Source organism: Heliangelus exortis, chromosome Z, assembly GCF_036169615.1.
Source record: "Heliangelus exortis chromosome Z, bHelExo1.hap1, whole genome shotgun sequence".
Classification (NCBI taxonomy): Eukaryota; Metazoa; Chordata; class Aves; order Apodiformes; family Trochilidae; genus Heliangelus; species Heliangelus exortis.
Genome location: NC_092454.1, coordinates 15,132,413 through 15,155,828, shown reverse-complemented (window position 1 = coordinate 15,155,828; position 23,416 = coordinate 15,132,413). Strand labels below are relative to the sequence as shown.

The 23,416-nt window shown below is 41.5% G+C and overlaps 2 protein-coding genes across 4 annotated transcripts; both read right to left on the bottom strand.

Moving 5' to 3' along the window:
* Positions 1 to 3,945: 3,945 nt before the first annotated feature.
* FBXO4 (F-box protein 4) lies at positions 3,946 to 12,038 on the bottom strand. Of its 2 annotated transcripts, XM_071730409.1 has the most exons (8): positions 11,961 to 11,979; positions 11,844 to 11,890; positions 11,504 to 11,739; positions 9,647 to 9,867; positions 8,717 to 8,792; positions 8,020 to 8,198; positions 6,912 to 7,087; positions 3,946 to 5,883 (listed from the first exon to the last, which is right to left on the bottom strand). In XM_071730409.1, exons 2-8 carry the CDS (start codon positions 11,865 to 11,867, stop codon positions 5,797 to 5,799), a joined length of 999 nt encoding a protein of 332 aa, XP_071586510.1. In that variant the 5' UTR covers positions 11,868 to 11,890; positions 11,961 to 11,979; the 3' UTR covers positions 3,946 to 5,796. The 2 variants fall into 2 exon arrangements, with proteins under 2 accessions (XP_071586510.1, XP_071586508.1); XM_071730407.1 differs by having other exon boundaries at positions 11,844 to 12,038.
* Positions 12,039 to 12,141: 103 nt separating this feature from the next.
* RIMOC1 (RAB7A interacting MON1-CCZ1 complex subunit 1) lies at positions 12,142 to 16,211 on the bottom strand. Of its 2 annotated transcripts, none has more exons than XM_071730410.1 (6): positions 15,931 to 16,211; positions 15,295 to 15,395; positions 14,752 to 14,898; positions 14,227 to 14,358; positions 13,914 to 14,028; positions 12,142 to 12,681 (listed from the first exon to the last, which is right to left on the bottom strand). In XM_071730410.1, the coding sequence occupies exons 1-6, from the start codon at positions 16,037 to 16,039 to the stop codon at positions 12,392 to 12,394; spliced, it is 894 nt and encodes a 297-aa protein (XP_071586511.1). In that variant the 5' UTR covers positions 16,040 to 16,211; the 3' UTR covers positions 12,142 to 12,391. The 2 variants fall into 2 exon arrangements, with proteins under 2 accessions (XP_071586511.1, XP_071586512.1); XM_071730411.1 differs by lacking the exon at positions 15,931 to 16,211 and adding an exon at positions 15,485 to 15,618.
* Between the last annotated feature and the right edge of the window lie 7,205 nt (positions 16,212 to 23,416).

Below are 23,416 nucleotides of genomic sequence, written 5' to 3'. Positions count from 1 at the left end.
AGTGCAGACAGTCTGTTTAGATACTTCACAGAGGTGTCAGGAAGAAGATGCTGTCTGAGGAGTGGTGTCATGCCAAGTTCTACCTGTGTTCACATCTATATGCAGCCTGACAATTCCTGAGTGAGTTTTAAGAGCCTTTCTGGAAGTACCTGAACTTTCTGTCATTGCAGGGAATGGTATGACAACACTAATATTCCAGTATCCAAATATCTCCATTCCAATTTGATATGCACAAGGGGAAATCAAAATAGCCACATATAAATGCACAGAAATATCTGAGCAGCTTTTTCACCAGGAATACAGGTTCAGACTTCAGGAATTCCACCACACATCATGCCATAACTACTGAAATTCTGTGGATGCTCAAATGTTCCAAGACCATCCTTTCTCCTGGTGTATGAAATTCTGTGTGCTCAAATACAGGGTAAATTTATATACCTTGTACTTAAGGAGAGGGTTCACTGTTTATGGCTACACTGCTGAGTGCAGAATCTCGTGTACTGCAGACTCTAGAACCCCAGTTCTGCATTTTCTTCCACTCCTGACTTCAGAATGATCTTCTTGGCAACTCATGGGTCAGGCCAATGACAATTAATTGTTGCACAGAAAAACAAAGCAGGAAGGAAACTGCAGTGCTGAAGACCAGAGACAGTCAAGTATGCCCCTGGAAGACTGTAAGGCAAGAGCTGACTGTGAGTCTAATGCTCAGCTCACTTAAAGGGGGTGACTCAGGTTGCAGTATACACACTCCTACACAACGGGAAATATTATAAGGTTTTTCAAGATAACCCAGAATTTTCCATTACTGGTGATTTTGGGTGCCCACTATGAATCTTGTTGGTTATTGTGGCAGCAGTTTCCAATGCCTTCGTTTAAGTTGGACTCCTCCAAGTGTCTCAGGCACACTCAGGCATACTATAAAGCTCAAAAAAATATTTACACTAATACTTAATTAATTTTTAGTTTATTTCTAAATTATTAGCTACTTGTGATGGAACAAATGATAAGAGAACTGCTCGGGGGAAAATGTCTCATTTTGTGTTTGCACAACAGCTGATTTTTATTAACTCACCTCTTCTGGTGACAAGCAAGTTTGAAAACATAAATACTCGGTATATGGTTTTTGGTTTTAGTGAGTCCAAAAGCAGTTCAAGTCTATCAACTGAAAAGAAGTATATTTATATTGGCTCAGCAAAAATTCATAGAATCATAGAATCTTTCAGGTTGGAAAAGGCCCTTGGGATCATTAATTCCAACCATCATCCCTAGACTACAAAATTCTCCCCTAAACCATATCCCCCAACACCACATCTAAATGACCATTTGTTTTAAACAAAAGACTGAAAGGTGCTTGAATTGAAGTTCACAATTCAACTATGTACTTCTTATACTCACAGTTACCCCTCTTTTTTATATGAATGTAGCAATAATCAAATAACTAGGGTCTTTACTCTCTGTGGAACTGATGTGAAAGATGCCACACCTAAATTATAACCCTTGATCAACAGCACAAGATAAAGAAATACGGCTCACTGTCCCTCTCTTCATGCCTCGGCTCTTTGATTGTCATTCCTGAGAACAGAAGAGTTTATTTTATTGTTATCACTTTGCAAAAGTAGTATTAAATAATTCAATAAATACAATAGGTGTTTCTCGTTTGCCACCAGGATCGAATCACATTGCAACACTTTTGAGGTCTTGGTAACACATACTTCTGGGACAATATTAGCCCCTCATATTCACAAATCTTGTTTCCCAAGTCAAACCATGGAGGAGTATATTCTGAGGCTATAAGACTAGTATTGCTGAACCTTTTTGATGGAGCAGATAGCTTGATTAATTTCAGCTCTCAGGAAAAGACTAAATGCTGTTGTCTCCCATCAGGTGACTGAGTGTGCATGCTGTCTTGTGAAGGCCAGTGTTCCCAAACATAAGAGACTCCTGGTGCAAGGACAGCCAGAAATATTACAAGTGTGTTTGATGGGCCAACAGGCACTTTAGGAATCTCTGGCTGATGATCAATGGCAAAAGCAAAGTCCTGCATCCAGGATGGAACACAGTGTGCATCAGTGCAGGCCAGTGACTGACTGATTTGGGAACAAGTCTGATAAAGGGACTCAAGCTCCTGTTAGACCAGTGAACCTAGATTTAGCAGTGTTTCCACACAATGGAAAAGACTTGTCTCAAACTGGGCTACATGGAAGGCAAGTGCTGTTTCCCATCTGCCCAGGACTTGTGGGTCTGCATCTAGAGCAGGGTGTCCAGTTTTAAACCTTCAGTTTGCACAATATAAACCAGACAGAATCCAGCATAGAACCCCTAAGGTGGTTAAGATGTTGGAGCACCTACTCAGGGACCTTGACCAGGAGTGCCCAGACTGGTAGGTGTAGGCAGTTGCACAGCAGAGCCAGAACTTCCTGCCTGACCCCAGACCACAGCTGTGACCAGGTCCTGGGAAGGGGAGATACAGCAAACATAATGCTGGAGGGAGAGCCAGCTAGTGTGAGGCAACACCACATCTCAATAGTTCCTAGATACATGCCTCTATCCAGATCTACTATCTTGTTTGTTCTGTCTCACCTGTGGAACATCACTGCTATACATCTACCTACATTCTTGATTTGCAATTTCATCCTCCTGAGGGAACCTAAGGCAGCCCAAGTGCACACATCCTCTGACTTCAGCAGAAGTTCTAATTATACCACCTTCTGTAAGTGCCAAAGAATATTATTTCTTTACTCTTGTAGATATGGAAAATAATTTATCCAGAATCACTAGTAATAAGATTGCACAAAAGATAAACTAAATTCAACATTAAAGTGTCAATCACCTGATTTACATACATCCTCCTGTGACTCCAGCTATGCTCTTTTGCAGCAATACTCACCTGACTCATCCTGCCATACAAACTGGTATCTGGTATAAACACACCAGATTAAAAAAAGAGGCAGTGTATCTCTTGTCTATAAACCTTTGACAAACATATTGTTTATCTCACAGGCTTTTCTGTAACTGCCTCTGCTTGCTGCCATATTTAAGAAATGAGTAAAACTGACTACTTGAAGCAATTTTGGCAAAGACAGCTGGCCAGATAGCTTCGGTGGCTGATGTGGATCAGCAGTGCCATCCAGTGGGACACAGTGGCAGCCACAAGTCTCCTCTGAAGCTGCCGGGAAGCCAGGAGTCCCTGCTGTCAGTACTGCATGGGACATTCCATTAGAATAAACTTTAAGACATCCTAACAAGTTCCTGGGACACTGCCTGTGTTCTGCCTCCTTTTTTCTTCCAGAATCACAGTTACTGAGGCCGGAAAAGACCTCCAAGATCATCACATCTAGCCTCTGACCTGACACCACCACATGGGTAGTCCATGGCACTAAGTGCCACATCCAGCCTTTCCTTAAACACTTACAGGAACGGTGACCTCACCACTTCTCTGGGCAGTCCATTCCAATGCCTGATCACCCTCTGCATGTGGAAATGCTTCCTGATATCCAATTTACACCTCCCCTGGCGCAGCTTCAGGCCATGCTCTCTCATCCTGTCACGAGTTGACCCATCCTGCCGAGGTCCCTCTGGAGTGCCTCCCTACCCTCTGGCAGATCAACATTCCCCCCGCCCCCGGTTATTTTTGTTGCAAAGATCTGAAAATTAGCATCCCCATAGCCACTTTCTCTTTGGGAAAGACGCTCAGGGGAAGGCTCAAAAATTGAGTTTTCTTAAAAATAACATGTATTTACATTTTTAACCTTTCACTTTTATTTTGTGACCACTGCTTAGAGAATGAACCTGCCTCAGTGTACAGGAAAGTGATTTTCTTTCCAGAACTGTTAGAATTCTTCATCCCTGGAAGAGCATGATTTCTGGGATTCAGATCATCATGGTTTTATTCTCACAAACCCACCACAGCTGCGTTTACTGTGATAAATACCAAACCAAACAGACTAAAACAATGGGGCTTTTTAATATTAAAAAGCTTTTAAATATATTTTAGTGACATTCTAATATTCCATATCCAACTAATATTGAATTTATAACAATTTCAAGTCTCAGGCTTAACTGACTTGTTACTCTCCTGAACTCAGAAGACTCAGGAATTTAAATAGAAGTGTTCTTGATGAAATCTAAAACATAGTGCTCAAAAAAATTCTCAGTGCATCTCTGAAACTATCTGCCATATGAATTGCCTACAGGCTGATTGCTTCTTCCATAGCCTACTTCTGCACATCTAAGCTGTTGCTTTACACAGCACATATGCGCATCTTCCTTACCTGTACTGATTCACCAAAGCATTCAGTCACACAAGACACCTCACTACCAGCTCTGGTAGAACAGAATAGGGATCTTGCATAAAAGACGTTTGTACTAACACAGCAACAGGTTGTGCATTCAACCCCCTACAGAGAGATCATTACAGAATTGTTGTTACTACTAAGAAACTAACACAGTCACAAAACAGAGAAATTTCTTTCTATTTTTTCTTTTCTATTCATATATCTTCTGTGCTTTAAAGAGGAAAACACACATACCCTATTAAAAGAAGGACAAAACACAGAATCATCATTGCTAAGCTTCCTGTGGATTTTCCCATGAAATTCTTCTGATTAGAAAATAGAGAAAAATTCTGGAAAGCTGAGTTAATTCTGCATAAAGTTGAAAAAACCCACAATAAACCACTACACTTACCATGTCTATCCTAGTTAATAAAAAATAAAAAACTTCTCAAGCAGAATGTATATGACATAGCAGTGTGGAGCATCATAAGTTACAGCTGAATGTACCACATGTAGCCATTTATCTGGGTACCAAGAAAAAATCATGAGACTACTGAAGAGGAAAAACCAAAAAAACACAAATCAAAATGAATACATGCACAGACAATGAATCCAAGGGACTCATCTGAACTTCCCAACAAGGACAGTTTCCAATAATCAAAAAACATTAAGAAGGTGGAAGAACAGGACTATCTCGAGTGACATAAATATGGAAAATGCTCTAAAATGTTGTTTTACTTTTAGGAATTTGCAACTGTGTAGAAAATTTCAAGCCAAGTACATTTTAAATCTGCAATGGCAAGTGTATTATGAAATACGTAGGTCCTATGTATTTCAAAAATGTCCTGAAGTCCTAAGATTCTAATTAACATTTATTCATGACATTAGAGGTGTGTCCAGTCCAAGATAATAAATTCAATAAAACAGAAAGCAAAAATGCCTGTGTTTGTTGTGACTGGTTAACAAATAAGACCACAAACACTAAACATCCTGTTCACACATAAAATGAATTGTTTGTGTCTAAGAATTTTGCTCTGGGATGAAATTTCTCTTGCAGGTACTATTTCTTTTTTCTGGAAAGAATACAAGGGAACTTACACTTTTCAAAGATAAACCATCTTTCTGTGAACCTACAACATACAGAACATTTTCTTTGCTTGGGAATTGTAAATGTCAGTATCTCCCCTGAACATATGTACTGAAAGTGTACTATATTTGCAGAAGATGATAGATTATCAGATATACTGAGAAAAGGAAAAAAAAAAAAAAAAGGAAAACACCCAAATTGTCCTCCCAGATCACTTCTCCATCAGCTGCTGGAATCCAGGCAATCCTACTTGTACACTTCTAAATCAGGACTATAGGCGGAAGAATATGAATTATGAAAGTACATGCAGTGAAATATATGCAGATTGCCTTTAAATCCCCCCTTCTAAATAAAGTGAGCCCTGTCAGGACTCACTTCATCTTAACTGCAAAATACCAAAATCTCCATACAGTAAGACAATGCACAGTTCCATTACTATGTATTTTTACAATTTGCTTCTTCCAGGAGCCACTCAATTCCACTTAGCAGTCCAGCTAAAGTTGCAGCTATAGTGTCTTGAACCTGTAAAATAAAAAAACTTTTAAGCTTAAAAAAGCTAAAAATAAAAAAACAGGATCTAAGAGCATTTTAAGGATAGACAGGGAAGAATGATGCTAAAGTCAGAAATATTCATATCAAATAAAAATTTTTATCACTGGTTTAAAGGTCTCTTAGATAAAAAAATGGTTTCTTGCAACTAAGGTACAAAAAGAAAACACTATTCTTCACAAAATGAATTACAAGACCCATTAGGAAAGCCTTTAATTCTTGGTATTAAAGTAAATTTTTATCTCAATTATTCCATTATCTCCTCTGGAACACTGTACTTACACTACTGATGAGAATCTACTTGAAAATTTTTCTCATAACTCTCAGAAGCAAATATGCTGCTAGCTGTAGAATTGAATGTAAATTACTAATTCCCAGATGTTGAAATCTATACATAAATGGTATGTTTTTTAAAAACATTTTCCTTATAAAAACAAAGGAATTAAAATCAAGATTTTGTTTCTTCTGATGGTTAGTATTATTCTTTAGCTACACAACACCAAAAATAAATTATGTGTAGCTAAGCCATAATGATATATACAGGGCTTAGCAAGCATATAAGAACAGATTCATCTTGTCATGTGCAAGGCAAAAAGCTGATCTGTCAAAAGTTCAACGCCTCACCTCAAGTGTGACAATTAAGTCTCCCGAAAATATCAGAAAAATCTAGTTACTGTTCAAGGCCTTGGTCTGTTATTCAGGAAATTTATATTAACTGAGGCTTCTTTACTGACTTAAAGACCAACATTTCATACATGCTGGCCCCATTTGAAGTTTCTCGTGCGTTCCTGGGAAGGCCATGTAGCTCCCCTATGTTCAGATGGGCTACTACTTCACCTGAGTGAACTGGAGAACTAAATTCTTCACTTAAGTGGGAAACTCATAAACTAGGCTCTGAAAACTGCACACTAGCTTAGGCAGCTACAGTTCAGGAACTTCCATAAGCCTGAATTAAATTTAAGCCACAGAGAAACAGAAAATAAAGGTTTAAAAACAAGTACCATCCAGGGCTGACGCAGCAGACTTAGCTGCATCTGATGTGCCATGTAAACGCATGGAATTCGTTTCACACCAACGTGAGAGACACAAGACAAAACCAGCAGAGGTCTGTTTGGAGGCCCAAGGGCTGGATCAATCATTGCCAATATACGAGCCAGTTCCTCTCGACGATCATGCTCTAAGAAACAATTTTTAATATATGAGTAGTAAATGTATTCAAATCCTAAGGATCTTTCTCTTTTTTTTTTTTTTTGATTTTTCAAATATTTGAGATTTCAGAGATGAGGAAAGAGAGGGCTGGAAGGGACATGGCCGAACTATCCAGCTCTGCTTATCCCAAGGCTAGATCATCTGCATTTGCATCATACAGATGTTCATCCCAGTGTCACACTTGGATGTTATTTAGAGATCTCCATAGATTCTACACAGAGCCTAGTCCAGTTCTGAATATACAAGCATTTTCCAGGTTCTTCACCAAGACCAAAATTGCAACAAAACACCAAGAAATATTCATGGCACAGTCAGCAGACCTTCCCTACTGACCATGCTTTTCCCAGTATATCTCTTCACATTTTTTTTTAATCTCTTCTTTTCTGAGCTAGCCTTTGCCTTCCACTTAAAGTTGGTGAATGTAAAGTTAATTACCATAATAAGTATTTGATTCTCCTCTTATAGGACATCCTGATTTGGACTGATTGCATGTTTTTGTGGCAAAGGTTCTGTTTTACCATTGCACTTCAGGCTTCTTTTCCTATCCATGCCCAGGGGTTTGTTTAGTTTTGTTTTTCTTTCATCCAGATCACTTCCCACATGTAACTTAGCTACCAACCATACCAATATCTGCCATAAACAAAAGGAGAGGCCATAACCCATCATGGGGAGATGAGTAAGAGTGTCCACGATAGGGTATCTCTTTGACTGGACAAGGCATGAAGAAATAGCACTAGTAAAGCAGATTTTGAAAGAATAGGAACATGAATTTTGATGTAATGCATATTATCTGCAATATTTTATAACATTCCAATAATTTTAAAATGTAAATAAATAATATATAAACATATATAATAGAATACAAGCATACAAAAATATAAATAAATTAAGTGCCCTTACTTTTATGAGCTTCTGCATTAGCAACATAAATGAATCCGTCAACTACTTCGCACACCTTTTTCACTTGAGCGATTACACTATAGTGCACAGCTTGCTGGTTCCCTGCTACACTGTTCTCTTGATAGAACATCTTATTCACAGTAACAGCTTGCTCTTCTCTTGCTCTCCTCCTTTCCTCGCTGAAAGATACGTCAATATTTCAGAAGCCAGTTTAACTGAGAATGCAAAAACTTAATTTTGAGGTTTTGAGCACAGAAAAAGGGATGGGAAAATGGCCTGAGCCAGCAAAATAGTTTGGCTTCTTCCCACCCCTGCTTCCTTCCTAGTGTACATATACAATCTGCAAAATGAATATAAAAATACACCCCAGTATGTATTTACAGTGTTTCAAAAGCAAATAAATTATGGTATTAAGAGGGCCAGAAGCACCTGTTATATATTTGTCATATACATTCACTATGTATAAGGTTTGCAAAAGATTACTTCCATGTGAAAATTTAGTGGTTGGAGAAAGAAAAAAAAAGTGAAGACATTTACTGAGGCTTCAGTTTATAAGGGATATATATCCATGCATATGAATGCATGCTTAGAAAGCACATGACAAAAACATGAGAAGTATGAAATAAATGAGGAAATGTTGGGGGTTTTTTTCCTTTTGTTTTTTCATTTTGTTTTTTTTGTGGAGAACATATCTTACCTGGTGGTTGAATACAGTGTCAGAATATTGAATTTTTGGTTGTTATTAAACTGAAAGCTGACCCCTGATCCAATTCCTACAGTGGAAAAATGAAAATATGAGATTGTAACTATTAGGTTACTGAATACAACTAAATGGTAGGCTGAGGAATTCCAGTGGTGCTACGAAATATTTATATCCAGGTCCAGGTGTTTCTGTGACGGGTAGCATGAAGTTTCATTACAATGAAATTTTATACATGGTCTAATTGATCAGACAATTTAATTCAAGTCAAATCAATATAAAGAGAAAAGAATAACATACTTCCATGTTTTTCATAATTAGACTTTAACCTAGAAACCTTAGTCTTAGAACCCAGAAACAAGCTGCACTGAAGAAGTCATGAGAAAAAAAAGGTAACAACACTAAGAAATAATGTATTCACACTTTCTATAAATATAATTTAATTATTCTAATCCTGCTGTGCTGAAATAAATATTGTTCAAAAGTAAAAAATTTTTGTCTATAGTTTTGACTGGAGTGAAATTGCGGATGTTCAAAACTGTGTTTTTAAACATGGGAAAAAACCCAACCTTTTCCTGTTCCTATAACTCTTCTAAGTGAAATTTACACCATTTGGCACCACAAGACTGAACCATATAAAAGATCAGTCTTGACTTCCTGTATAAAAACCTGTATCAGTGTTTTAGCTGCTTACTGCAAGCAGTTTCTAAAGGAAGTTCTGTCTGAGTTTAACCATTAGCTCAGCAGTTGGGACATAGGGTTTATCCTTGTGAATAAATACAGAGAGAGAAAATAATATTTTTTTACCATTATGTTATTTATTTTCAGAGGGAGAAAAAAGCCTGCTTTTTCTCCATTTACCTCCAAATGATTTTCTGTTTTATCTGCTTGAAAAACAAAAAAGATAAAAAATGAAACAAGCATTACCATCAATTTGTCTTCGAGGTAAGCCAGCTATTTGCAGAATTTCTTGGCATGTCATCATCTTTTGCACTAAAGAGTCATCCAGCTCTTCCAGCCCTGGTCCAAACATAGCAAAGCGAGGTTCTGCCCGAGTGACCAGAGACTGGAAAAATGAAGTCACAGACCCATACTGGGGACGGTTCAATTTCAAACTTCTTTTACTCTGGGGACAGCTTTTCCTGTATCTGTGTAAAATAGATGCAACTAGAAATTAAACACAAAATTCAAAAGAGGTTTTAATCAAACAACGTACATTGATCTAAATCCCATACTTACCATGCTTTTGTTACCAGTACAAATCATGCATAGGTCAAAACTGATGAAGTTTCAAACTGACAGTGTCAAGCACTGGTGAAGACACCAGTCCTTTCAAAGTCCAAAGACTGACTCTTTGAAACTTGCACATCTATTTGTGGATCTTTTAGTCTACTTTAAAAATTATAATAATATTACAAATTGTTCCATTCTTGCTAAACAATTAGTATCAGTAAAAGAATGTGAAGTCACATGTAGTATCAAAAATGTTAGCCTTGTGAGCGCATTGAAACCCTAATTAGACTGCTATTACGCTTATTAACTTTGAAATATGTAATTGTCTCTGAAAAGGACCACCTCTCCTCAGGCACAAGAGAATGCATATTGTGAAAGGAGATGGGTGTTGCCTGCAAGCTGCATGCTTTTTTGATGCAGAAGCTAGAAGGCATTAAAAGACTTTAGCAACTAAGAAAGAAGACACAGAAGTTACAGACATCCTAAAGAAGGTGCTACAGTCTTTGCTTCTATGGTCATGGTAGGCTACTGGTGGAGAAATCACTTCAATGTAACATTAAATGTGGGCTCCTGGACACCCAAACTGAGACACTTCATTTGTAATCAACAAAACCATTAAGCGTTCACAGACCCAATGGAAATCAGTGACAGGTGGTTGCAAATGGGTGGTGCTCTGAAGTATTCAGCCCTAACGAGATTTAAATCCAATGTTCAAAATCAGCATTTTGCACTTCAAATTTCATGTGTTTCACTCTAATCTGTAAAGTGGGAATGAAAGGCACAAAGATTGCAGAAGTTAGTGCAGGTTGGAACTGTTGCATGAATCTACAGTTTTAATGAAATCACCTTTGTAAAAATTAACTGCAATTGAGGGAAGTGAATGAAGTTCAAAAAAAACCCACAGAATAATCTGCTTAAGAGTTCTTCTCAGTCATCCAAACATGAGTGTTGCTGTGCTTTTCAACTACACTAGCTGAAACCACTGTCTTAAGACCTAAAGCAATACTACTTGTTATTATCCACACATAAAAAGAAAAAAAACAAAACTGGAAAAACCCAAAAAAACCCCAACCAAAAGTATTTTTTCCCCTTAGATATCCCAGGTGAGATGAAAAAAAAAAAAGATTCATCACACTTGCTGTAGTTTAAAAGACTTCTTAGTACTTTTAATAAAGTAAGAAATCATGTACTGAGAGCAAAGAACACATTTTCTATCAAAATCAGCAAAAAGTATGAACAGCTTCTGAGGTTACTATATGTGTGACCCACAGGAGATGTGCAGTTTACAAAATGCTTTAATTTTAGTAATACTACCTTTGACTTTGTATACATTTTACATTCTTGTTGAATTCCAAACAGAAATAGCCAACCAAACCATCAAAGAACAGGAAATTGCATTTGCAAAACAAACAATGGATTAGAGACACATAAAAAGTTAAGCAGTGATTTACAGCACAGTTTCACTGCTGTGAATATGCAGCTTGGCTGGGGGTTGAAGATCACTGCCGTAGAGGGACTGCAAGTTGTGCAGAAGAGTATGAAAATACTTACACTGCCATGTAATCGTAGAGCACGTTATCGCTGACCTCTGAAAAGGCTTTATTAAAAACTTCCACATCTGGGAGCGACTTCCAATCAACGGACGTCCAAAAGGGGAGATCCCTTAGGAGTAAATACCTCCACAGCAACGGGTCCTGCACAGCCGCCCTCCAGTAACAACTCGTGCTCCCCAGGCGGCACAAATCTTGCGGGGAGAGGAAGGACATGATGTTCAGCTGCACGTCAATCTGAAAACAGTCGAGAGCAGCGTTTTTGAAGATGCAAGGAGAGGTAGGATGCTCATACACATACACACACACACGCCCCTCATCCTCCACCGGACCCCACTCACCGGCAGAGCCTGCAGGGCGCACATCTCCTCCGCGTCCTCCGGGAGCGCTGGAGGCGGGGGATCCGCGAACGCGGCCATGCGTTCGCGGATCCCCCGCCTCCAGCGCTCCCGGAGGACGCGGAGCCCACCCCGTACGACTGCTTCCAACCCGCCCCACTCCTCCGCTCCCCCGTCCGCCATCCCCCACTGCCGCTTCCCGGACCCAGCGCGCCGGCGCCGGGGAGAGAGGCGAGGCGGGGGCGGAGGAAAAAGGTGGTTCGGCCAGCGTGGAGGAAAAGCCTTCATCCTTGTGCCTGCGTGTTTACGACACCGTCATTTATTACTATCTCTTTTTTATTATTATTTCTTTTTAAGAATTACTTCATCAGACTTTGGACCTGTGGTTCCAGGAGTTCTTTGAATCCATGTTTTGTTTCGGTTTGGTTTTTTTAATGCAATAAAAGCACACATTTTGATAAGAACAGTCGGACACTTGAAGCAGAGAACGCCTCCCAGAGTGTGCTCTTTGGACGTGAGGTTTCTTGCAGTACAGCCAAAGCAGAGTTACTTCAGTTGTGGGTTTTCATAAAGTAACACAAGATTTGTTTTGCAGTCGCTGTGTTCCACCCTTGGTCTTTTAAAGGTCCCTCACATATAGTCACATACTTTGTTAGTGTAGCTTTGCCTGTTTCTCGGAAATCAAGTGACATACTCTGTGAGCTGCAGCCCAGGCCAACATTAGAGACACGATCTGTTGTCCCAAGGCTTTCCCAATTCTCTTCTCCGCAGTGTTGCAGTCCCCAGTAGCACATTTCTCCACTGTACATCATGGCCAGTAAGTGAGTGTCACTAAACACACCTGCAAAAATAATTCACATCAACACTACTGTTCCGTTCTAAGCAAATACACGTCTTGTTAAGCTCATTTTTTTTTCTGGCAGTAGCACTGGGGAAAAAACCAAAACTAACCAAAACCAACCACCAACAAAAAGGCAAAACAAGCTTTTTAACGAGGCATACAGAAATAAAAAGGTGACCCTGCTGAGAACCTGGATCAAAGCCTTGCTCATTACTTTATCCATTTTGCCCCTCTATGATGCTTGAAGATTGTCATACAAATACTGTTCTGATAACCAAGTAATAAGCTGCCTTTTTAAGAGAATTTCAGTATTATCCATCAAGCTCAAGTATGATTACGTGTATCTATTTGGGAATACTTTTGTGTCTCCCACAATGTGAGCCTAAAATAACATTGTGTTTGAGCACCATTTTAACTCAAGTTAACCAGCTGCAGTTTTAGTGCTTGAACAGAAAGACAAATATGTGCCCACAGTGAGTGAAAAAATAAATCCAGCTAAATAAATCCACAGATCAGTTACTGCACTTGGCTTTTCATTGTGGAGCTGAACTGGATCAATTCCACTTACAGATAAAATGGGGCAAGAAGGTGCTCCATTCCTCCACTGCCAGAACTGAGCTAGTTTTCAGTGAGTACAACACAGATACTACATTCTCAGCACAAATTTCCTCCCGCTGCATCACCCTACCTGCATCACACTGATGCAGCCTCAGATCCTCTTGTAAATACACTGTAATAATGAATGTTAGATAAACATGAAGTGGAGACAAACTTCCCACATCTAACCAACCATGTAATTTCCATCTGTGTGAAGTCTGAAATTCCATGTTGATACCTGTGTTCTTCGGCTACATCTAAACATGAAGACCAGCATGGAAACATCTAGCACCAGTTTTATGCATGCTTTCTACATTTGTCAGTTATCAACTGTATGGCAGCAAAATGCATAGGATGAGCAAACACGCGCTGCTTCAGTTCACTTCCCTCAAAAACACAGAGAAAAGGAACATTACAACCTCTCAAATAGAGGAGTCAAAAGAGGAGGCAGTGGGGGAGAGCATTGCTGCCTACTTACTTGTCTCTCATCTGTTATTTTGTTTTAAAAAGTGACAGGTTTTTAATACAAACTAAGTCAAACAGCAAAAATACACAATAAAGCATTTCATATAGTGGAACACCTAAAAAGAGCAGGGGACTGTGGGGTTTTAGAGTAGATCTGGGGTTTTTTTTACCTTCACTGAGCAATTTAGCTGTGTCTTTATCTTGCAGTGAGGTATCTTCATTTAACACAAGAGAGCATCTAAAGCTCAGCATCTTCATCAGGTAATGAACTCCATCATTAAGACACTATGCACAGAGAAAAAAAAAGACTTTTTCATTATGTTCTGATTAATTTAATGATACCCAGAAATACTTCTGGCTATTAATTTCCCATAGCCCTACATAAAAGAAAAAAAAACTAAAAAAAGCTGCATTTTAAAAGAGATTGGTCATGCTTTAAATACCAATTTACATGCATGTAGAACTTTTAAGTATCTCCTTTACCTTTTTAAATATGGCAATGTTTTCTTGTAGCCATTCACTCCTTTCTTTTACTGTATGACAATACATATATAGCAGGGCTCCTTTTCTCCAATAAAGACATTCTAGCAGCTCTGCACCAAAGATGTTGATGAGCTGAAAAAGTCCAACAAACAGGGCTTACCAAAAAGTAAACTATCTGAACTATTCACCTATATACTCACACATGTGAACAGTATTAAATCTCTCAGTTTTAAGACTGTACTTAACAGCCCTGGTTAAGTGCAAGCCTAGTACTTTGGATGTAATCTGCCAAAGACAGACAGCATTATGAAATGCCAGCAAGAAAAAATTCTGAGTATGTAACAAGTTATTTGAAAAAGTATTTTCAGGCATCATTATTTACAGATTAAAAAAAATATTGAAAAAAAATCCAATAAAATTTAAATTCTGCCCTTCAAAACCACAAATACTACTGCCCTGTTTCAGACATTTTATTTTTAAATAATGGAATTAATAATTATCTGGCTGAATAATGTTCATACTCACTTCTTCATTTATGTTGTATTCTCTCACTAGGTCTTCTGGTTCTGAAAGAACACGAGTAAGTTCTTTAACTTTTTGCAAGGAAGATTCTTCTGGAAAATATTCATCTACAAGCTGGTTTTCTTCAAAATATGTAATGTCTAAGACAGCCTATAAAACCAAGAAGATGCACAATGTAAAAATGCTACGAGCAAAACAATCAGATGGTGGTGTGCATTAACATACAAACTTGTTCCAGTTTATAAAAAATTACACTTTTAAGGCAACTTTCAAAATTTAGTTTACAGAAGCAGTATGTTAAAGCTATTTTAATATTCTAGACAGAAAATATAAACTCAAACACCTTTCTTTCCTCACAATACCAGCACAATTAGTACCTGTTCTCAAGTTGTCTTCCAGCCCAGAGAGAAGCAGCCCTTAACTTTAATGATGTTCACCACAAATACCAACATCTTTCCACTATCACGTTTTTCTACACTCAGCCCTCTCCCACGTCCTGCACAGCACATTTCCTTTAAAACAAGTTCTTACTGCTTTTAAATGTACCTGTGTATAAAGCTGCAAAAGTGTTGAAGGATGTTCTTTCCCTTCATTACAAAGATCCTTCAATTTGTCCAAGGTAGCAGAGCCTCTTGCTAAAAACGTATCTAAAGAAAGAACACAAAGCTTCCTTAGTACTGGAAAGCAGTCAGCACATCTTGCTTACTATCCCCTTTTACTTTTTTTTTTTTTTTACCCATCCTTGTGGCCGCTGAATAACACAGCATTTAACCCGGCTCTTAGACATCTATGACAACCTAATTGAGGGCATCCACAGTTACGGTCTGATGTTTCAGAACCAGGTCCACACACTCCACCTGCAAAAAGTCAGATGCCGAAAGCACAGCTACCCAGCGCGCAGGTAGACGTCATAGCCCGCAGCCGCCCTGCTCCAGACGGAGCTCCCAAGCGCAGGCCTGGGCCGGCACCAGCCGCAACGCTGCTGGGCGAGCGGGACTCTGTACAGAGAAGGGAGAAGCGAACCCTCAGCAGCCGACCCGCCGCCTTGGTCCGGGGCCCGCACCCCCAGCCCCGCTCCGGAGCCACGGGATGCGGCACCGCGCGGCGGCAGCAGAGGGCGGAGCGGGCCCGCGGGAACGCGGCAGGGCCCGGCCCTGTCCCCTCCCTCCTGCGGCGTCTCACCGTCGCCGCCAGCTCGCTTGAGGGCTGTTAGCCGCCGGCCCAGCGTTGCCATTCGCGGCCGCAGCGCGGACAGCGGACCCCTCGCCTTGGCATCTCCCGCTTCCGCCATCGCCGCCGCCGGCTGCCACTGCTACCAGCGGCGCAGCGGCGATTCGGGGCGGCCGTGAGGGCGGGCTCTGGTGCCTGCAGTCGGGGCGGGGAGAGGTGCGCAGGCGCAGCGGGGCCGCAGAGCAGGCGGGCAGCGCCTTCCCACTGCTTTGCGGAGTCCACTGGCCGCGGGGTCCGGCAGCCGGCGGCGGGACCAGAGGGTGGAGGAGCAAGCGGTCTCCCTGCCAGCCGTCCCATCCCCGTTCCCGTCCCCGTTCCCGTCCCCGTTCCCGTCCCCGTTCCCGTCCCCGTTCCCGTTCCCGTCCCCGTTCCCGTCCCCGTTCCCGTTCCCGTCCCCGTCCCCGTCCCCGTCCCCGTCCCCGTTCCCGTTCCCGTCCCCGTTCCCGTTCCCGTCCCCGTTCCCGTCCCCGTTCCCGTCCCCGTCCCCGTCCCCTTCCCTTTCCCCTTCCCCTTCCCCTTTCCCTTCCCCTTCCCTTCCCTCCCCTCCCCTCTGCTGCCATCGCCGCGGGGCCGATGCGTCAGCTGCCTCCCCTGCTCTCCAGGGCGGCGGGGGAACCAGGGCTCTCTCAGGGCTCCCTCAGGGCTCCCTGAGGCTGAGCTGCCTGGCAGTGAAACGGTGGCCAGGCCTGTGGGGCCAGTCGTGTGGGTCCCGAAGGTTGGGACTTGAGGTTTATGTGGATTTTACCTCTCTTTTATAACAAACGTATATGGCTTCTGTGTCAGGGTCCTCGGGGAGAGTCCTTGGCACTTCCTTGTTTTGTGCTCTTCAGCCTCCCCGCGGAACATAAGGTCTTGTCCATAAGCAAACCGAGATGAACGCTGAAAGGCAGCAAGTTTGGTTTTTTTTTAATACAAAACCTGTATTGTTTATCCATAGGTCTCTATTGGTGGTTTGGTTTGTTTTTTTGTTACCTCTTACTATTGGAGTACTTTGTAAAGATGAAACTGTAGAAGTATAATTAAATCATCGTAACTTTGATATTAAATTATTAAGCCACATACCTTTGGTCAGAGGAGTGAGACTTCGGCTCCAGTTGTTTGTCCAAGTTTAAACTGCCCAGTTCATAAATTTCAGAAGACCTGTGTAGCTTCAGCATTCTGAGGGGAAAGTTTTTCCTTTGCTTTTTAATGAAATCTTGTTACTACCCCACAGTAAATCAAATATTTTATGGTGTAGATTCAAAAGTGCTGTATTTCACTATATTGCTTCTCTAGCTTTCTCTGTTTTTTTGATTGCTTGTAAAGACCTAATACCTCAGTGTCTGCTGGAGTAATATGTTGTGAGCTTACAGAACCTGATGCATTTTGTTAGCTTAAATATTTTTAAAGCATTGACTAAAGACCTTTTCCAATGTTCAAGTCATACAGTGTTAATTCAGTTACTGCCTGTGTCCCACCAAAGTACTTAACACCAGAAAAATACGCCTTTTGCTGGAGCACTTTAGTTAGAAAAGCTGTCAAGTTAGAGATGCATGTTTTGTCTATATTACATCTTAAAAGACTTGTAAAACAGGTCAAATACAACTAAAAAAATCTTAAACAGGCAAAGAAAAATCTTAACAGGCAAGATTGAGTTTGCTTCCAGAAATGGTTTGATTTCTAGAAGAAGGCTCTTAATGTTTTGTTTGGATATTTATTATCATTTATTCCTGTACAGTCCATAGAAAGATACAATTTTACATCTAAGCAACAGCAGTTAAAAATATCAAAAGTACTATGAAAGTGAACTGTTCATATGTGGGAGTAAAGGAGGTGGTGCTTCATGTTTTAAGTGAAATACAGCACTCTCTGTTTTGTCAGGCTCAGGACTGAAGAATGGGCATGCATTAATACATACCTGCCCTTCTAAAGGACCTTTGCTTGCTTGGTCCTGCCCTTACTTCTTTTGATACCCGTTATAACTCTGTGTTGCTTCCTTAGTTGATTTCTCTGTTTTCCCACATGAGTGGGTCAGCCCTTAAGAGTGAAAGTCATGTCACCCAGCCCTCAAGATGTCTCTTGTAAAGAGAAAAGTTTTAAAAAAATACAACCAAAAAAACCAAATCAAAACAGAGCCCTGACTCATTTGTTAAGGGATGTAGCATCTTTTTTTCTCCCTGTGCTTCAAGCACTGCAGCTGGTTTACTGTAGCTGTTCTGAAACCTCGATGTACCCGCTGTTACATTTTTTCCAGAAATTATCCACTCTTTTTTTAAATACACAGTGCAATCTGGTTTTGAACTTTGTCAGCAGTGGCTGAGATGGAAGAGGTGCATTCTGTTAAAGCTGGTAAAATAGAAGGTGCTATGACTATTTTTAAAAGGGGAATGATTCCCACTTCCCAGAGGAAAAGAAGATCCAGAAGATTTCCTCAACACGATGATGCTGTGAAATGTGTGAGGGAGCAGAAGACATCTCTAGTGGTTTTCAAGTGTTTTTTCCTTGTCTTAAAGCCTAAATCCTCTCTGTTGAGAGCTGATTTGCAAGGAATGGGGGTGTCAGGAGTTCTAGGCAAGCACCTAAGATTCTGCAGAACCTGGAAGAGCATCTGGGCTGAGGAACTGCCTCCTTGCTGCAGTGGGCAAGCCCTTGCCTCTCCTGGGTTATGCCTCGATTCTGGCTGGAGAGGTCTCTGGAAAGCCCCGGGCCCAAATAGCTCCAGGCTGTACTACCTCCCACTAAACCCTCAAGCTGTGATTGGTAGTCTGTGGAGCTACTGGTCTTCTCTCCACACCTTGTGATGTGCTTTGGTCTGAAGAATGGTGAAAGACTGGGTGTTTGATTATTTGAGAGAACAGTGACTTCAATTTACCCTATATTTTGTTGGGGTTTTTTTTCTTAAAACCCTCCTAGATTAAATCCCTGACAGACATTTGAAAAAGAATGGCCTGGTTTGGGGTTTGCTACCTCTCACTGTTGTTTTCATAGCTGCAGAATCTTAAAATTAATTCTCATACAAAATAACATTACATCCAGTGTTTTTCTGAAAATTATCTATATAAGAAGAAATTTTCTGGGTGATCCTAACAAATTATGTTAAAGCCAAAAACCATTTCACTCTATAAAGTTACTATAGGGAATAGTTACAGTATGATAAAATTATCTCAGGTAAAGGGGTTTGTGTGGGATCTGTGATCTTTCAGTTCCTGGCGCTTCCTGGCACTTTAGTTCCTTTGGTGTCAGGGAATGCTGGAAGGAACAGGAAAGCACACCAGATCAACAGGTGGCTTAGAGGCTGGTGCCATAGGTTGAATTTTGGGTTCTTTGATCATGGGAATGTTTACATGGCACCAGACCTGCTGGTGTGGGGTGGAGTGGAACTGTCCAGAAGAGGAAAAAGAATTGTTGGGCTGGCAGGGCTCATCGAGAGGGTTTTAAACTAGGTGTGAAGGGGAAAAGGATTAATACTGGGCCCACTAGAGATTAGCCTGGGGGTGGCATGGTAATGCAAGGGGCAAAGCCAATAGGTTAGGTGCATCTATACCAATAATTGCAGCATGGGCAATAAACAGGAGGAGCTGGATGCCACTGTGCAGCAGGACAGCTATGATGTAATCACCGTCACAGAAGCATGGCGGGGTGCCTCTCATGTCTGGAATGCTGCAATGAATGGCTATAAGCTCAGCAGGAACGATAGACAGAGAAGGAGAGGTGGTGGGGTGGCTCTGTAAGGGAGTGTTTTGAATGCACAGAACTTGATAATGATAGTGCTGATAAGGCTGAGTGCTTATGGGAAAGCATGAGGGGGAGGCATATAAGGAGGACATCCTGTTGGGTGTCTGTTACAGACCACTCAACCAGTATGAGGAGGGAGATGAGGCATTCTGCAAGTGGCTGGCAGAGGTCTCACAATTGCTAGCCTTTGTTCTGGTGGGGGACTTCAACCTACCAGACATCTGCTGGAAGTATAATGCAGTGAAGAGGAGTCAGGCTAGGAAGTTCCTTTAGCCTATGGAAGATAACTTTCTGACATAGGTGGTAAGCAAGCCTACCAGAGGAAGTGCCTCACTAGATTTCCTGTTCACAAACAGGGAAGGACTGGTGGGGGATGTAGTGGTCAGGGGCTGTCAGGTTTAGCGACCACAAAATGGTGAAGTTCTCAATCCTAGGTCAAGTAAAGAGGGTGGTTAGCAAAACCTCCACTGTGGGCTTCTGGAGGGCAGACTTTAGCCTGTTCAGGACACTGGTTGAGAGAGCGCCATGGGAGGCACTCCTAAAGGACAGAGAGGTCCAGGAAGGCTGGACACTGTTTAAGAAGGAAATCTGAAAACCCAGGAGTGGGCTGTCCCCATGCACCATAACACAGTGTCAGGGAAGACAACTGGCCTGGTTGAACAAGGAACTTTCACTGGGACGTAGGAGAAAAAGGAGAGTTTACCTCCTTTGGAAGAAGGGGCAAGCATCTTGGGATGGGTACTGGAATCTAGTTTAGGTTATGTAGAGCTTCATTAGGAAGGCAAAAACCCAGATGGAGCTCAATCCGGCTACTGCCATAAAGGGCAACAAAAAAGTTTTTACAATTACATCTGTAACAAAAAGAGAGCCAGAGAGAGTCTCTATCCCTTATTGGACATGGGTGAAAACCTTACAACCAAGGATGAGGAAAAGACTGAAATGCTTAATGCCTTCTTTGCCTTCATCTTCATTAGTCAGACCAGCTACTCGCAGGGTATTCAACCCCCTGAGCTGGAGGATAAGGACAGAGAGTAGCACAAGGCCCCCATAATCCAGGAGGAAGCAGTTAGCAATCTGCTTTGGCAGCTGGACACCCACAAGTCCATGGGTCTCAATGGGATTCATCCAAGAGTATTAGGGGAGTTGGCAGAGGAGCTCACCAAGCCTCTGTCCACCATCTTACAAGAGTCTCAGTAAGAAGGGAGGTGCCAGATGATAGGAGACTTGCCAATGTGACACCCATGTGCAAGAGGCACCATGGAGAGGATCTACGGAACTGGCAGCCTCACCTCAGTGTCCAGAAATGTTATGGAGTGGTTCATATTGAGTGCACTCACATGGCAAATACAGGGCAGCCTGTATCAAGCCCAGCACAAGAATGAGTTTAGGAAAGGCAGGTCCTGCTTGACCAACCTGGTCTCATTTTCTGACCAGGTGATCTGCCTAGTGGAAGAGGGAAAGGCTGTGGATGTAGTCTACCTGGACTTTAGTATAAATTTTTGAACACTGTCTCCCACAGCATTCTCCTCAAGACACTGATGGCTCATGGCATAGACATGTATACTCTCTTTTGGGTCAAAAACTGGCTACATGACTGGGCCCTGAGAGTTAAATCCAGTTGGCAGCTGGTCACCAGTGGTGTTCCCCAGGGCTCAGTTTTTGGGTCTGTTATGTTCAGTATCTTTATTAATGATCTAGATGAGGGGGTTGTGTGCTTCCTTAGTAAGTTTGCAGACAACACCAAACTGGGTGGGAGTGTTGATCTGCTCGAGGATAGGAAGGATCTGCAAAGGAGCTTGGCCAGGCTGGATTAGTGGCCCAAGGTCAGTAAAATGAGGTTCAACAAGGCCAAATGCCAGGTCCTGCACTTTGGTTACAATGTCATATAATTCGACAGGCTCAGGGAGGAGTGGCTGTGAAGCACAAGGCAGAAAAGGACCTGGGAGTCTGGATTGACAGGAAGCTGAACATGAGCCAGCAGTGTGCCCAGGTGGCCAAGAAGGCCAATGGCATCCTGGCCTGTATCAGGATTAGTGAGGCCAACAGGAGAAGGGAAAAGATGGTGCCCCTGTACTCAGCACTGGTGAGGCTGCACCTTGAGTGCTGTGTTCAGTTCTGGGTCCCTCACTGCAAGAAGGACATTGAGGTGCTGGAGTTCAGAGAAGGTCAATCAAGCTGGTGAAGTGTCTGGAGAACAGGTCCTATGAGTAGAGGTTAAGGGAACTGGGAATGTTTAGTTTGGAGGAGAGGAGTCTGCAAGGAGACCTTACCTCTCCCAACTACCTGAGCGAAGGCTGTAGTGAGGTGGTTAGCTGGCCTCTTCTCGCAAGGGAATAATGATGGGATCAGAGGAAATGACCTGAAGTTGCACCAAGGGAGGTTTTAGACTAGATATTAGGAAGAATTTCTTTACTAAGAGAGCAGTTAGGCATGGAATGGGCTGCCCAGGGAGGTGGTGGCGTCACCATCCCTGAAAGTATTTAAAACCATGTAGGTGAGGCACTTCAAGACATGGTGTAGTGAGTGATACAGATATTGATATATTTTTTTGGGGAGGACAGGAGATGCTGACAGTGACACAGTGATCTTACAGGTCTCTTCCAACTCTTGCAATTCTGTGATTCTCTTTTTAAGACTACTGTTACTAATAAGAGAAGGTATATGGTTTTGGCTTTCTAGAGTCAGGCACTGCTCCTACATTGGTGGAAACACAACAGGAAAAGTGTTGAGGTGCAAAAACATTTGCTGAGGATGGAAGTGGGAAAGCTGTGGTGAATTTGTCCTTCAGAGACAACAATTTAGCATTACCATAACTATTCTGTTACTTGGGGTTTGTTTGTAAATATATCTCTCTGTGTATGTTAATGTATGTACATTTGTGTGAATGTAAAGTAGTTTCTGTGGATTGCTACAGTAGATTCTGTTTTTTCTTTCCTTCCAAAACAAATAATCTTCCTGTCCTTCTGAGATACCTATGTGTAAACATGTAGGCTGCTAGAGAACAGACTGTCTGTAACTATGCACTTAGCAATAATTTGTGTCCTGTTTTATTCTATCAGTACTTACTAACTGTTCTGATATATGTAACTGTGAAACTGGGCTTTCCTGACATTGCTGCGTACCTGAAAACTTTGAACGTATTAGAATATTTACTGTCTTGGATAGATATTATCTACCTTGCTTTAGAAGTTGTGACCTCTTTTATTTCAGAAAGTTAAAGAAACAATACTTGAACACAAGTGTGTTGTTTCTTTGTGTGTTTAGAACTACTCAAACTAGGAAAATATTAGCTTTAATAAAAAATAAGGAACTGTCCAGAGAAAATACCTATGCACAGCAATGGTTGATACACTTTTATTACTATTGACAATCCCAGAAATATTTAAGTTGTGCAAATGTTCTTGAACTATGACACCTATGTGGGGAGGTAATGAAATTATATTAATTCTTGGAGAAAGCCAAGAGAGAAATTTTGTTGCATTCAATCACAGAATATCTTGAGTTGGAAAAAGCCATCAGGATCATCCAGTCCAGCTCCCTGCTTCTCATAGTACCATCTGAAACTAAACCACATGACTAAGAGCATCATGCAGATGCTCCTTGAACTCTGACAGACTTGGTGCTGTGACCACTGTCCTGGGACTCTGTTCCAGGGACCAACTATCCTCTCAATGATGAAGCTTTACCTAAATATTCAGTCTGAATTTCCCCTGATGCATCTTCA